This window comes from Pimephales promelas, chromosome 13 (genome assembly GCF_988280905.1).
Source record: "Pimephales promelas chromosome 13, fPimPro1.hap1.1, whole genome shotgun sequence".
Taxonomy (NCBI): domain Eukaryota; kingdom Metazoa; phylum Chordata; class Actinopteri; order Cypriniformes; family Leuciscidae; genus Pimephales; species Pimephales promelas.
The window spans coordinates 6,191,252-6,206,684 of NC_142781.1; the positions used below are offsets into that span (position 1 = coordinate 6,191,252).

Below are 15,433 nucleotides of genomic sequence, written 5' to 3' on the forward strand. Positions count from 1 at the left end.
CCGCAATTGACGGCGCAATGTGGATGGCCTGCGGTGTCAGAAACGGCGTCATTGGCTGGATTAAAAAACGCCGAAAATGACGGCGAATTTGCTTTGTAAACGCCGTAATTTACGCCGTTTGTACCACAATACGCCGTAATTTGCGGCGTCTTTTCGTGTTAAACGCCGTAAACACCGGCGTTTTGAGAATGAAACGCGTTTGGAAAGTGGCGAAATGTGAACCATATGGCTTTCCATATGATTCGAGTATGAGTTGCTATGGCGACGCGTCTTATGAATTTTGAATGTAAATATCAACACTTTGATCGCTGTTGGTTGGTTGAGAGTCGAGGCGATTTCAGAGACTTTTGCTGAAAATTTTCTTGTGCTGAACTTGAGATTTTGAAGCTGTTCGGAGGATTTCAGAGAGGAGACTTTTATTCCAGAAGGAGATCGGATAATATATCCTAGCTAACGCTACATCGTTTTATTTATTTTTATTTAATATTATTTCTGAGGAGGCTTTAGTTTGATTGTTCTTTTCTTGTTTTTGAGGGAGTTTTGGAGTTTTATTTTATTTATTATTTTTTATTTTTATTTTATTTATTTTATTTTTTATTTTTATTTTTTGGGGGTGGAGTATTACTGGGGTGGGGTATTTCATTGTATTTTATTGTATTGTATTTTGTATTGTATTGCTCTTGTTTGCAGGAGGATGCCAGGCCCGACCGGGACTCAGAGCCACGAGCTCATTCCTGGATATGTAACATCTCTGTCTTGTGAGTTTGTTTCTGTGTCCACAGGTCCGGCTCACAGGAAGAGAGAGTGGCAGAGAGACAGCCAGCAGAGCCCAGATGATGGACGTCCGTCCACTTCTCCTCAAGACTCTCGCAGAGCAAAGGCAAAGGTAGGGTGACCAACAGTCCTGTTTTCAAGCCCTCTCCTGGCCCTCCTGGCTGCTCTTTATAAAGTGATGAAAATGTCCTGGTTTTCAAAAAACTGCTGGGAAAGATCAGCTCTACAGCAAAATATAGACGGGCAAGGAAGAAAAACAGGATAAAGAGGAAGAAAACTAACGTTAACGATATAAATATATTTTGTTAGTTCTTTTTGGCAAGTTTGTGAGAGATATTTTTGTTCAATTTGGAGGTATTTCTTTCAGTTATTTATTATTTATATATTTACTTTTGTAATACAGAAGAGACATTATTTCATTATTTTTGAAAGCTGTCATAATGAAACGTTGAGTAACCTCTGAGAAGCCTATCTGAATTTGTGTCTTGTTAATGTAACAATTTTCTATTTATACAGAGGAGGAATAGCCTACTTTCAATGTATTGAAATTAATAAGGCATCTTTGAGTAAACTTTGAGTATCTGTTTGCTGGGCCGAGTGTCCTGGTTTTTGGTAATCAAAATATGGTCCCCCTAGGCAGAGGAAGAGGAGAAGCTTCATTCCCGTGACTGGAGCGGCATCATCCCAGACCAGAGGACTGCAGCGATACCTGAGAGAAGAGCTGAGGGTAAATCAAATGACCATTGGAGAATATTATCACTGGAGTGTCATTAATTACCATATATGACCACACCATATTATATCAAAATACAACTGAAGTTTGATCAAGCCAATAATCAGGTTTAGTTTTTATTCCAAGACACATCATAACATATTTATAAGGATTGGGTACAAATTTCAAAAATAGCCATAATTTGAGTATCCAATGTTTAATAATTATGATTAGTTTGAAACATGTGTGTGATATTCCCTGCTTTAGAGAATCATGGTCACACATGGTACACAAGATTATAAGTTATTATTAATATTTGGTTGGTTCTCTTGTTTTTGCATGTGTTTTTAATTTCTTTATATAACAGCCTGGACAAAAATGATGTTGCCAAATTGTTTATGTTTTATTGAATTATTATCACAAATTAAACAATCGACTCCCAGCTTAACTGTGCAATATGACTACAAAATCTTACACACATTTATAATAACATTTAAATGCAAGACAAGAGTGCAGATGTCAGATTTCCTGGGCCGGACGTCACTTGTGTTCACTATTGTATATAGCTGTAATTGTAAATGTAAGGGAGAAAAGGAAAGCATGTGTGTGTGTGTGTGTGTGTGTGTGTGTGTGTTTAATCAGGCACTAGGATGATTGGGAAGAACATATTTAACTGTTTTCATCCCATGTTCTTCTTTCTTCATGATGTCAAGCCTCAGTATTTACGGTTTCTTTCTTTAAGGCGTCTGTGCTTTCTTACGGAGAATCGGGAAGGCTGTAAAGCTTGACTGCAGTGAGGTCGATACACTAGTGTCCACATATCCCTCCTGCAATCCCACGGATGTCCAGCAGGATTCATCCGAGTTTTACTGGGCAACACCAGTGCATCCGTGTCCATCTGGAGTCCAGCTGCCGGTTAATGCCGATCCGGACGATGATCCCGAACGCTCATGCACATCTGTCCTGGACCCAGAGCCGGCACCAGATCTAGAGCTGATGTCTTTCTCAGGATTGTCCAGTCTCTCTAGTATCGAGCTGACGCCGGACTCTATTCAGGACGATCCTGACGATCCATCGTCTGTCCCGGGTGAGTCTATGGTCATTATTATTACTGTCAGTACTTTCATTATACCGAGTTGTGTTGTGTTCATCTTGTGTATCTAATTATTAAAGTCCCCCGCTGGTCAATCAATTCATCCCTTTAAACTCATCTTTTATCACCAAATAATTCCATATTTAAATGTTTTTTTCTTTGAAAAAACAATCCGTCAGGCCCTAAAATAGCTTGAATGTAACTCGACACCCTTGCCTCATTTAGTATGCTCGGTTCTATGAATATGCAAATGAGCCCCGCCTCCACTCACTCACTCAGCCCGCCCAGAGATCCACTGGTTGACGATCACACGTTGATCTGATTGGTTACAAGGTGGTTTGTGACGTCAGAAACACCAGCGTTTTTGAGACTGTCTTTGGTTCACTGCAGTTTTAAGGAGGAAATACTCCTTAATACTCCAACTTTCCAGTTGTCTCACCTTACAATTGAATTCTTTCTTCATTTTGTCTTCCCTCAGATTTTGCTGAAAGCCAAACAAAGAAGAAGAAGAAAGATGTGGGTGCGTTTCTCCGTAGGAAATGGAGGGCTAGGATAGCGCCGGCTGTTGGTAAGTCTATTATTAGTCTACTGTCATTCTTTTCGTTATAGTTGTAGACTTTTGCTCTAGTCTACGGTTTATGTTATTCTTGTTCCCCTTAAATTATTAGTGTTCAACATTCAGCATCTATTTTATTTTTCACTATAATCTAGCGGTGGGAATCTTTTGGTGCTTCACGATTCGAAACGATTCTCGATTTTGAATCAAATTTCGATTTGAAATGAGCATTTTGATTGTAGTTTACTGTTGTGTGTTACTTTTCTTATTTGACTGCGGCACACAGTTCAATAGCTCTAGAGAAAAAAAGAAAATCCGACTGAATTAAATGTGAACCTTGAAATGTATTTAGTTTTTTATTAATGAGTGCATGACAATAGTTACACATCCGGTTTTCTTCCATTTGAAAAGGCATTTTTGTGTGTGGGCTGTAGTCATATACGTTTACATAAGGGATTTATTGACATGAAAATGATTTTGTGATTCTCTACTGTAACCCATGACACAGTCACAAGCTATTAGAAGTCCATCACTTTTTTGCCGTTTTATTGCCTTTCCATGATTTGCTTTAGTCGTCTTTGTTCTGTCCGAAGTTGGCGTGGCGTAATTAAATTTATTTTTCCATTTTTTCTTTTTTTTAGAAAAACAATCAAGAAGGAGGGTGAAGAAAGACATCAGCTCATTCATCCAACGAACGTGGAAAACTATAAAGGTTTCCGCTCTTGGTTGTTACGGGGACGACACAGTGGACCCAGATCCAGCAGATCTACAGCCACAAATATCTGTCCTCTCCAGGGACTTAACCGAGCCAGGTCCATCTCACCGCGAGATCAGTTCTGACCAGTTACCCTTCTCGGGTCCATCTCACCGCGAGATCAGTTTAGACACGTCACCCTTCTCAAGTCCATCTGGTTCCCAGTCAAGTTTCTTTAGCTTCGATTCGTCATCGTCTGCTCCATGTCTGACCGATCTTCTCTCAGAGTTATCAATTTTAATGGGAGATTACGAGCCTGTTTCCAGTTAATCCAGTCTCAAGCTGATCCTGAGCTGAGTTGTAGGACTGTGCACACGTTTCTTTTCTGTATTGACTAAGCCTGGATTGCGGAAGAATCATCAAACTGAAGCTGAAATTGGGCAACCTGATATACACGGACACTGTTGGTTGAGGACTAAATACAGATACAGTCCGAGGCTCTGACTCGCTGACACAGTTTAAAACTGGATTAAAGACGCATCTCTTTAGTCAAGCATTCACATAATGCTTACCTTCTAGTCCTCTGTTATGCCATACGGAACCGTTTGCCACTGAAACGCATTACCGCGACAGTGGGGCTCGACAGCCTTAGTCAAACGGGTCGGCGCGTATGGTTGAGTTGCAGAGAGTTCAGGTTACGGAGAGTTTGTGAGATGGTGGTTTCTAACACCGACTTCCGTATAATGGAAATCATTATGAACATCAGCTATGCTAATTATTTCCCATCTGCCTTTCTGCTAAGCGTCCCGAGAAAAATGGCGTTCGTCAGGTCCAGTTTTGTATCCAGCCTCTCACGGGGATTTCGGATGCCCCAACGCCTGTGATGAGACGACTCAACGCCTGTGATGAGACGACTCAACGCCTGCGATATGTTATGGCGCCGTTTTATACATAAACAATATTTATATTTAATATTTATATATAAACAATATGAATGTAAGCCAGAGGAGAACTGGCCCCCAACTGAGCCTGGGTTCTCCCAAGGTTTTTTCTCCATCCAATCTGATGGAGTTTTGGTTCCTTGCCACTGTCGCCTTGCTTTGGGCTTGCTCAGTTGGGGTTATTTAGTGTTTAGCAATATTATTGATCTGTGTTGTGCTACTTTCATGTTATCACTGTGAAGCTGCTTTGATACAATCTGTATTGTGAAAAGCGCTATATAAATATATGTGACTTGACTTGACTTAAATTGGACTTAGTGTGATTTCAATTTTCCACGTTGCTGTTGTTTTTTTTTCTTGATTGTTTCAAGTCCTTTTGTATTTTATTTTCATTTTTTACATTTTTTATTCTGATTGAATATTGTATTGGTTTCTCTCATCTTTTCCTATTTTGTTTCTAAGGTGACGAGAGTTGAAAGGAGAATTTAAAGGGTAATTGGAAGTTGTAGCTAGAATTAGATTCAAACGTAGCTAAAATTAGGTCAGACGCTAAATTAGCTCAAGCCATTATACGGCTGGAACTGCAAATACGGCTGGAGTGTTTGGTTGTTGGTTGTAGAGCGAGACACTGCTTCACTGCTGCTCGCCCTGCGATCGCTTGCCAAACTCACTTTCTTTACACTCACTTACAATCCAACATTTTCCTATACGTGAGTCGTGCGTCTACACTACACCCGTACCTCTAAAAAGACGGATTATACCCAAGTCTTGAGTCATAAATTAGTATAAATACTAATAGCATCACCTTTTGTATTTTATTTATTTTTATTTATTTTCATTCCTAGAATATCCAGATCCACCATTTTCACATTTATTTCCATTTTCACATTTATCTCCCAGTTTAAAGCTGCATTTATTTAGCCAGGCGTTCATATCAAATTTTTCTCTTCCAGTTACTGTAAATTTGGCCTCTAGTTCATAAACGCCAGAGGAGAACTGGCCCCCGACTGAGCCTGGGTTCTCCCAAGGTTTTTTTTTTTTCTCCATCGGGTCACTTGATGGAGTTTTTCGGTTCCTTGCCACTGTTGCCTTTGGCTTGCTCAGTTGGGGATATTCAGATTAAATGACCCATCATACCATTGATCAGCTCCACCAAACTTGGATGTCTTTTTTTTTTTCCAGTAATAAACAAACACTGTTAAGTTCTTTTGATTGATACTGTGAAGCAGATTTGATACAATCTGTATTGTAAAAAGTGCTTTTTAAATATATTTGACTTGACTTGACTATTCTACACACTTTGTATTCGTGTATAATCTATGCTTGTATAATGTATTCTTGTATAATGGCTGTTATTGTTCATTAACTATTATTGATCAGTAAATAATATTTTGTAATAATAATATTTTGTAATAATAATATATTGGCGTACCTGATTTTGAGAGATGCTGTGTGTGTGTTCGACCGCTTAACACTGTGATTGCTATCAGGATATGATTTAAAGGAGAAGTACATACCAGCTCATACATTTGTGTATAACATTATAGAAATAATAGAGCTCATGCATTGTTGTGTAATAATTATTCATTTATTTATAAAAACTTTGTTAATGAAGCATCTCGTCTGACTGTTTACTGATAAACCTGCTCCCTTTCAGGAGTGCTACATTAGCAGGGTTAAATTTGTGTAAAAATTTTAGTGAAATGTCTTTCAAACTTAAAGTCCATACTGGCAAAGTCAATATGGTCAATAAAGTTCATCCAATATGACGCCACATATGGAGTTGTTACAAGCTCCTTTTAAAAGAGAGATCTAATTCGAGAATTACGGGATGAAGGATGCGACAAAGGGCACCGTTTTCCTACTGGGAGTTCAAATCGGGTTTTGTTTTATCTGTGGCTGTTGTAATGATATAGAATTTGAATGTGATTTTATGATTATTTTGCTCTGTCCCTACAGCACTGTGGTCAAATTAATGTGTGTGTGTGTACTCTATAGTGAAGGCTTCTGTATTAACTGATCAGGTTGAATGGGCACAGTAGCATTATATAGTTATCGTCTAAGTTCGTAAGGAGGATTTGAGACAGCAATTTCACTACAACTTGTGAAATGAAAAAAAGAAAATGCACTGAATTGGTACCAGTTCAAAGTTGATAAATCTACAATCAATAGAGTGCCGAAGTGATGACGTCACTTTGTAGGACAACTCGGAAGCTAGCAGCGCATGGGTTCCCTCTGTCGAAAAGCTATGCATTTTCCCCATAGACTTTTGGAAAATCGCAAAAAATAAGATCTGTGTTTAACAAACAGTTGTGAGTGTGACCCTTACACGTTTTGTCTATCAAGATAATCTTTACAAGTTAATCCAAAAGTTATACATTTTGAAGCCTATATAAAGTTTTTAAAAAACACAAAAAGACACAATAAAGTTTTAAAAAAACACAAGCAATGTGTTCTATGTCAGAGATCAAAACGTGAAAATATTTAGAGGCTTTGTTCACCACAGACCTTATTTCAGGCGATTTACTGTAGCAAAAACCCATTCAAAAATCCCATAGGCTTTAGAGCGAGGAAACCGTAGTGCTAAAATGCTAACTCACTTCCGCGTTTTGGCCTACAGAGTGACGTCGTAACTAACTAAAACAAATACAAGCAGGCCTGCTTCATATGACAAAATAGAAGCAGAAGTAAATATGTGACAGAAGAAAGATTTACTAGCCGGGTAGTTTTAAACTCAGTTTCAGTGGAAGAAGTGTATGGTGTGTATTGTAACTGGCAAACAGCTTCCGCCCTGCATTCAATGGCTGTCCTGCAGATCCTCCAAGCCGATCTCCTCCGTGGGAAACGCCGGGACCCAGCTGCCGTGCCGATACGGACCTGAGGACCTTGAGGTTGTAATAATTGATGATCAGTTGAAATTCACAGACCACATTGCTAGAACTGCCTGGTCCTGCAGATTTGCCTTGCACAACATTAGGAGGATCAGGCCCTTCCTTACAGAGCATGCTACACAACTCCTTGTCCAAGCACTTGTTTTTATCCAGACTGGACTATTGTAATGCTCTCCTGGCTGGTCTTCCAGCTTGCTCTGTCAAACCTCTACACTTTAAAAAAATATTGATGGTTTAACTTAAAAAAGTAAGTAACCTGGTTGCCTTAAAATTTTAAGTTCATTGAACTGGAAAAAGTGAGTTAATACAATGAAGGAGATTAATTTAACCATCATAAACTCAAAATTATATGTTATCTGAACTAAATAAATTATTATAAAGTTGATTTGACAAAAGAAAATATGTTGTGATAGCAAATCTTGAAAATATTTTTTACAGTGCACTGTAAAAATGAAAACGACTGAATCTCTTAAATCTAATCAATAAAATTGAGGCAACCGATTACAATCAATATTATTAATTAAATTTAACAAATTAGAATGGAGTAATAATTAACCAAAAAAAAAATTTAAAAGTTAACCATTTAAATTGAGTATAATTTACACATTTTTCTAAACAAAAATATCGGAATAACAGACTGACGTCAACGATGAATTACGTAAGAACTCTTTTTTTTTATTGCCATCATTGAAGACACCTGATGATAACAAGCAGAATCACTGAAGAAGAAAACCGAGATTTCACTTCCACAGCACTTGCCATCTTCACTGCCAGCACCAGTGTTTCCAGCCCAGCAGCCCATTCCATCTCCGCTGCCCACTCCACCACCATGGCGCTCTCCACCAGTGCGCTCTCCACCACAACAGCCCACTCCACCACCTCAACGCTCTCCTTCTCTGTGGCCCACTCCATCTCCGCAGCCCACTCAATGTCTGCTGCCCACTCCACCACCACGGCGCTCTCCACCACAACAGCCCACTCCACCACCACAACGCTCTCCATCTCTGTGGCCCACTCCATCCCCGCGGCCCACTCCATCCCCGCGGCCCACTCCATCCCCGCGGCCCACTCCATCTCCGCAGCCCACTCCATGTCCGCTGCCCAGACCACCACGATGCTCTCCACCACGGCGCTCTCCACCACATCAGTCCACTCCACCACCACAACGCTCTCCATCTTCACGGCCCACTCCATCCTCATCTCCAACACCCTCACTGCAACCCACACCATCTCTGCCTCAGGCTGTTACTGATTGGGAGAGCTTTCTTCCCAGTCAGTTCAAGAGAGTCCTTCAGCCAGCAGATTGGGTGTGGATTGCCAAGTGCCTCTATGAGCCCACAGGGCAGCTGAGGCAGAAGATCCAAGGGAACTGGTTTTATCCGCCAATGCTGCCCAAGCCGTCTCCTCCTGAACCCGGGTGGTATTTCCGGCAGAGGATGTTTTTGTGGGCACCTATGAGGATGTGGGGCATTCCTCTTAAATGCCCACAGTGTGGACGGAAGATGCACCATTCAGGGATCTACCCGAAGGTCAGTTAAGTGATTGACATGGACAGCTGCTACTACCTGCTGGGTGGGCACTATCCACGCTGTAGTGCTTGCAAGTTGCCAGTATGCCCATGGAGCAAGGACATACTTTCACAACTGGATGTGGCACACAGGACCATGTTTCCAGCGGTGCTGACCACTAAACTTGCCAGGACATGAAATGTGTGACCTTCCTCAGGCCAAGAACCAGCGGCAACAGTTCTTCCTACCTCCAGTCAGCAGTAGAGGAAGTCCACAGTGAGGAGTGGGCATGACGGACCATCCAGTACCACTCTGACTGTGAGCATTATTTGAAGAAGGTTCCCCTAGTCCAATCTGCTACGGCACCTGCCTTTCCCGCACCTAAACCCTTCAGGCCACTTCCACTCGCCCAGTGGTTTGAGACTGTCCACTCCAACGACATCCTCAGCCATCTGGACGAGATGAAGGGGGTGATTACTTCCACCTATGGCCGAATCCTGAAGATGGATTCTACAAAGAAGGTACAATACATAAATGTTTGAGCATGAGGTTTATTTTTTGCCATCCATGTTAAGTAAGTGGAATAAAAATAATTTATATTTTTTCTGTTTTTTGGAGGTGGATAAATTTAAAATGATTAAAAAGTGTGCATTTGTGTTACACACACACACACACACACACACACACACACACACACACACACACACATATATATATATATATATATATATATATATATATGAAGAGTTCAGATGCAAAAGCCTCTAAGTGCCATTTGAAATTTTCTTCTACAATGATAATTTTGATCAAGGTTGTATATTTAAGTTTAGTAATTTCACTTTAATTGCAATGAAGATTACCTATTAATTGTCATTAAAGTGAAATTACTGAACTTAAATATACAAGCTTGATCAAAATTATCATTCTAGAAGAAAATTTCAAATGGCACTTAGAGGCTTTTGCATCTGAACTCTTCATATATAGTGAAATGCTTGATAACAAAAAGAAAAAAATGTATAAGTAAGCCTTTCAGAATGTTTTTATGTTTCCTTATGTTGTTTTTTCAGATCACCAAAAAGCTGGCTGGTGGAATTGGGGATACGGCTGCATGGATGACCAACATTGGCAATGAGCTCGGCCAGGTTGTCAACAGTGTTCTGACAACAGCTAAAGGCGCAGGACTGGAGGAGCTGTGCCAGGGCGTCGTCAGGCGCTACCAGAATGCTGGCGAGCCAGAGCCTGAGGTCATCTATGTTGACCGGGACTGCTGCAGTCAGTCAGGTGAGATTTTTTAAATTACTACTATATCGAATGTGCATTACAATACATTTTACAAAAGTTAATAGTGGTGTAAAAAACATCCTCTTTCCCTATTGGTAATTTTAATTAGTATTATTAGTACCAGCAATGCAATGTAATTGTAATAAATTTTAATGACTGAAAAGTATGTTGAAGTAAAATCAGATGCATGCTTCTTGATTTTTTTCCCCCTGCACAGGTACACCTGCGGTGCTAAATCTTTTCGGCCATGGAAGTCTATTGTAAGGCTAGATATTTTCCATTTTATGAAAAGATTCAACTGTGGCCTTACTACAGAGCACCACCCTCTCTATGGTACCTTTTGTTCAAAACTTTTCTCCTGTATCTTTGAGTGGGATCAGGAGGATGTGAAAGAACTTAAAGTGGCCAAGAGAGGGGAGTGGAAGAGCAGCCATGGTGGACAGGCTCCCACTGAGGCACAGCTCATGGCCAGCATTAGCCCAGGTGAACTGGCGAAGCCCTGTAGGCGACGGACGCGCAGGGCTGAGGAGATCCAGGCCATGATTTCAGAGCTGCTGGAATCAGTGTGGGAGCTAACTGACACTACAGGGCTTCGCCTTGTTAACCCTGACAGTATGTCCCATGTGTGGGAGATGCAACAAAAACATCTTGAGTGCATCCAGGACCCTCCACATGTGGAGTTGTACACAAAGACGGGGACACTCCAGAAGGGTGGCAAAGTCCTAAACATTCTAAGGTGTGGCAGGGGGTCATCCTCACTGGAGAGTTTTCACCGCCACCAGTGTGCCTTCATTCCCGGTAAATTCTGAATGTTAAATTTCAGTAGGTTTTGTAGATTTTTAAGTTGAAAAGATACTTGTCTCATTATTTTATGTTACTGTTCTATAACTATGTCATTAAATGTATATGTCCTCAGTTTAAAATAATATGCTGTCTGAATCTGTGCATTTTCATTCTTAGGATGGAGATGCAATGCCATGCACACACAAATGTACATGTTAGAGGGGGCCTTGAGATGGAACATGAGCCGGGCAAAAGAAGCTGTATCTGTGGTGGGGGCCTCAAATCTCAGGACATTTGATGTCTACTCAATGTCTCATTTAAACAACATGAGCCAACGGGTCCTTGGTTGTGCTTTGGTGCCAGAATTCACCCCTCCAGGAAAACCCACTGGTAAGATATCTTGCTGAGCACTGGAGTATTTATCTCTCTTTCTCCTGTGTGTGTGTGTGTGTGTGTTTTGAGTGTGTGTGGTGTCCTCTTCCCATTAACAATGTGTTAAAAATGATGACCACCAGGGGAGCGTATTGCAGTGGAATACATGTTGGCCCAAACCAATAGAGGCGACCAGTTGATTGCACACCAAAATGACATGCCTGAAGTCCCCCCAGAGGAGCCCGAAGATGAAACTGAAATTGACACAACTGTATGTCATGAAGCTGACCTTAGGGCTGATGACTCTGACCTTCCAATAGATGACGTGGATGCCCAGGTGACCAGTCAGGTGGGTGACACTGGACCCAAATCCCCTGATGAGGAGGAATGTGAGGAACAGGATGATGACACTACAAGTCCTAGCACATCAGGCCAGGTAATGTTACTATCCTTTACTATCTTTTACTTTACAAAAAATGAATCTGATGAAGTGCAAAACACCTATTGTCAGCCGTTTGTAAAGATAAATATATGCATGATAAATACAAAATAATTACTACAACATTGTATATATTTATTCGACTGACTTTTTTTTAATCAATTTTCAGTGTGATTCCAGAGGTGTCTTGGGCTGGGAGGCAGTTGATTCCCTGGCAGCCTACCTGGTTGGTCTAAACCGAACAATCACTGCCTTATCATCACAAGAGGAGGACAACATAGTCAAGCTGTACATGGCTCTACATGCCATGGACAAGGTTTATTTCAGCCGAGTGCATCCTCTGCTGCTCGCATTTGCATTGATGGTTGGCCCCAGTGTCCTCTCTTGCTCACATCCAGAAAAGAAAATAGCATGCGAACTAAAGGCAGGAGTAGTCGTGGCCGAGAGGTTAAGGCGATAGACTTGAAATCCATTGGGGTCTCCCTGCGCGGGTTCGAACCCTGCCGACTACGTAGATCTTTGTCTGTTCGTGAGAGGAATTGTGATGTCCAGGAGCTGTTTACAACCTGGATTTTTCTCTATAAATGCAGCACTTAAAATGGGCAACCCAAATCTCCTTTCAGACTTGAAGTGATTACCGTATCAAAAGGCTCAGATCAACAGTGAATTTGTATATTCTATTCAGGCAATCGGAGCAATGGCTTTGGCCTCCCAGAAAACTTCAAAACCTTCAAAGTGTGCAGCTCAAGAGTAGGCGCATTCTATTCTGTGGAGAATCTTGTATATTAGTGTTTTGAAATGTCGGATTTGTTCTCTCTTAGCATTGTGAAACAGAATCCTACTCATTATGTACCAACTACTCATTTGTCCAAACCACTTTAGAGTTAGCAACCAGCCATGAAAAAAATAACACTGTTCAATGTCAGTGTTCCTAGCTTTCCAGGAGCAGCCTACCTCTCTTGTCCCTTTACACATTGTGGTCATACTCATTTAATGCCACAAATTTTAAGCTGACAAAGCAAGAACACTTAATGGAGAAAGTGCTGTTAAATTCCAGAGGTGCTTGCACCTTGTTTGGTACTTTGTGTTGTGCCTGCAGCATCCCCAGTCCAAATCCGGATCACGACACCCTTTTCGTCTAGGTGAAGACGTCGTTGAACTCCTTTTTTCCATTACAGTATTTCAGCCGAGTGCATCCTCTGCTGCTCGCATTCGCATTGATGGTTGGCGCCAGTGTCCTCTCTTGCTCACATCCAGAAAAGAAAATAGCATGCGAACTAAAGGCAGGATTAGACGTGGCCGAGAGGTTAAGGCGATGGATTTGAAATCCATTGGGGTCTCCCCGCGCAGGATCGAACCCTGCCGACTACGTGGATCTTTGTCTGTTCGTGAAAGGAATTGTGATGTCCAGGAGCTGTTTACAGCCTGGGTTTTTCTCTATATATGCAGAACTTAAAATGGGCAACCCACATCTCCTTTCAGACTTGAAGTGAGCACCGTATCAAAAGGCTCAGATCAACGGTGATTTTGGATATTCTATTCAGGCAATCGGAGCAATGGCTTTGGCCTCCCAGATAACTTCAAAACCTTCACAGTGTGCAGCTCAAGAGTAGGCGCATTCTATTCTGTGGAGAATCTTGTATATTAGTGTTTTGAAATGTCGGATTTGTTCTCTCTTAGCATAGTGAAACAGAATCCTACTCATTATGTAGCAACTACTTATTTGTCCAAACCACTTTAGAGTTAGCAACCGGCCATGAAAAAAATAACACTCTTTCAATGTCAGTGTTCCTAGCTTTCCAGGAGCAGCCTACCTCTCTTGGCCCTTTACACATTGTGGTCATACTCATTTAATGCCACAAATTTTAAGCTGAAAAAGCAAGAACACTTAATGGAGAAAGTGCTGTTAAATCCCAGAGGTGCTTGCAACTTGTTTGGTACTTTGTGTTGTGCCCGCAGCATCCCCAGTCCAAATCCGGATCACGACACCCTTTTCGTCTAGGTGAAGACGTCGTTGAACTCCTTTTTGCCATCACAGTATTTCAGCCGAGTGCATCCTCTGCTGCTCGCATTCGCATTGATGGTTGGCCCCAGTGTCCTCTTTTGCTCACATCCAGAAAAGAAAATACCATGTTACCTAATGGCAGGAGTAGTGGTGGCCGAGAGGTTAAGGCGATGGACTTGAAATCCATTGGGGTCTCCCTGCGCAGGTTCGAACCCTGCCGACTACGTGGATCTTTAATTGTGATGTCCATGAGCTGTTTACAACCTGGATTTTTCTCTTCATATGCAGCACTTAAAATTGGCAACCCACATCTCCTTTTAGACTTGAAGTGAGCACCTTTTCAAAAGGATCAGATCAATGGTGATTTTGGATATTCTATTCAGGCAATCAGAGCAATGTCTTTGGCATCCCAGATAACTTTCTCTGTATAGTGTTTGGTACTTTTTGTTCTGCCCGCAGCATCCCCAGTCCAAATCCGGATCACGACACCCTGTTCGTCTAGGTGAAGACGTCGTTGAACCCAAAGCCAGGGTTCAACGTCATGTGACCCAAAGGCAGGAGTAGTCGTGGCCGAGAGGTTAAGGCGATGGACTTGAAATCCATTGGGCTCTCACTGCGTAGGTTCGAACACTGCCGACTACATGGATCCTTGTCACTTTGTCTGTTTGTGACAGGAGTTGTGATGTCCAGGAGCTGTTTACACTCTGGATCTTTTTCTTACTTCATATGCAGAACTTAAAATGGGCAACCCATATCTCTTTTCAAGATTGAAGTGAGCACAGTTTCAAAAGGCTCTGATCAACCGTGACTTTGGCCATGCTATTCAGGCCATCGGAGCAATGTCTTTGGCATCCCAGATAACTTTCTCTGTATAGTGTTTGGTACTTTGTGTTGTGCCTACAGCATCCCCAGTCCAAATCCGCATCACGACACCATTTTCGTCTAGGTGAAGACGTTGTTGAACTGTAGCAAATGCAACATTTAATAATATACATAAAATGTATTTAAGGGGGCCGAAGGCCAATTTAGCTCAAAGGGAAATGATTCATTGATTTGCAATGAATCTATGGAACCGAATCACTAAACCGAGCAAATGACTCGCTTAGAGTTCATTTGAACGGGCCGTAATTATAACCAAATCTATAATGAAACACTATGTCTTAGCAAGGTAACTTTAGATCGAACAGTACAAGACATTAAATGTGCAAACACGACACAAGAAGATTTATCTTTTCAAATATATGGAAGACTTTATTAGCTATTCTTAACACAAAACTAAGGTCTAAACCTAATCACGCACACACATACACATTCATACAGTCGCGAAAGGGAAAGAGTGAGTTGGAAAGAGAAAGAGAGAAAGTTTTAACTTTCTATATGCACG

The 15,433-nt window shown here is 41.3% G+C and overlaps 1 protein-coding gene and 4 non-coding genes across 5 annotated transcripts; all 5 read left to right on the plus strand.

Moving 5' to 3' along the window:
* Positions 1-619: 619 nt before the first annotated feature.
* Positions 620-4,284, plus strand: LOC120473992 (uncharacterized). Its single transcript, XM_039664104.2, has 5 exons — positions 620-886; positions 1,411-1,501; positions 2,229-2,573; positions 3,058-3,147; positions 3,777-4,284. The coding sequence occupies exons 1-5, from the start codon at positions 695-697 to the stop codon at positions 4,157-4,159; spliced, it is 1,101 nt and encodes a 366-aa protein (XP_039520038.2). The 5' UTR covers positions 620-694; the 3' UTR covers positions 4,160-4,284.
* Positions 4,285-12,474: 8,190 nt separating this feature from the next.
* trnas-uga (transfer RNA serine (anticodon UGA)) lies at positions 12,475-12,556 on the plus strand. Its single transcript has one exon. It is a non-coding gene; the product is annotated as a tRNA-Ser (tRNA).
* Positions 12,557-13,336: 780 nt separating this feature from the next.
* Positions 13,337-13,415, plus strand: trnas-uga (transfer RNA serine (anticodon UGA)). Its single transcript has one exon. It is a non-coding gene; the product is annotated as a tRNA-Ser (tRNA).
* Positions 13,416-14,193: 778 nt separating this feature from the next.
* On the plus strand, positions 14,194-14,275 carry trnas-uga (transfer RNA serine (anticodon UGA)). The gene has a single exon. It is a non-coding gene; the product is annotated as a tRNA-Ser (tRNA).
* A 334-nt stretch (positions 14,276-14,609) lies between these two features.
* On the plus strand, positions 14,610-14,691 carry trnas-uga (transfer RNA serine (anticodon UGA)). Its single transcript has one exon. It is a non-coding gene; the product is annotated as a tRNA-Ser (tRNA).
* The last annotated feature ends 742 nt before the right edge of the window (positions 14,692-15,433 follow it).

Coding starts and splice junctions, on each gene's coding strand:
- LOC120473992 (XM_039664104.2), top strand. CDS start 695: ATGCCAGGCCCGACCGGGACTCAGAGCCACGAGCTCATTCCTGGATAT. Junction 1,502..2,228: donor ACCTGAGAGAAGAGCTGAGG/GTAAATCAAATG, acceptor TCTTTCTTTAAG/GCGTCTGTGCTTTCTTACGG. Junction 3,148..3,776: donor TAGGATAGCGCCGGCTGTTG/GTAAGTCTATTA, acceptor TCTTTTTTTTAG/AAAAACAATCAAGAAGGAGG.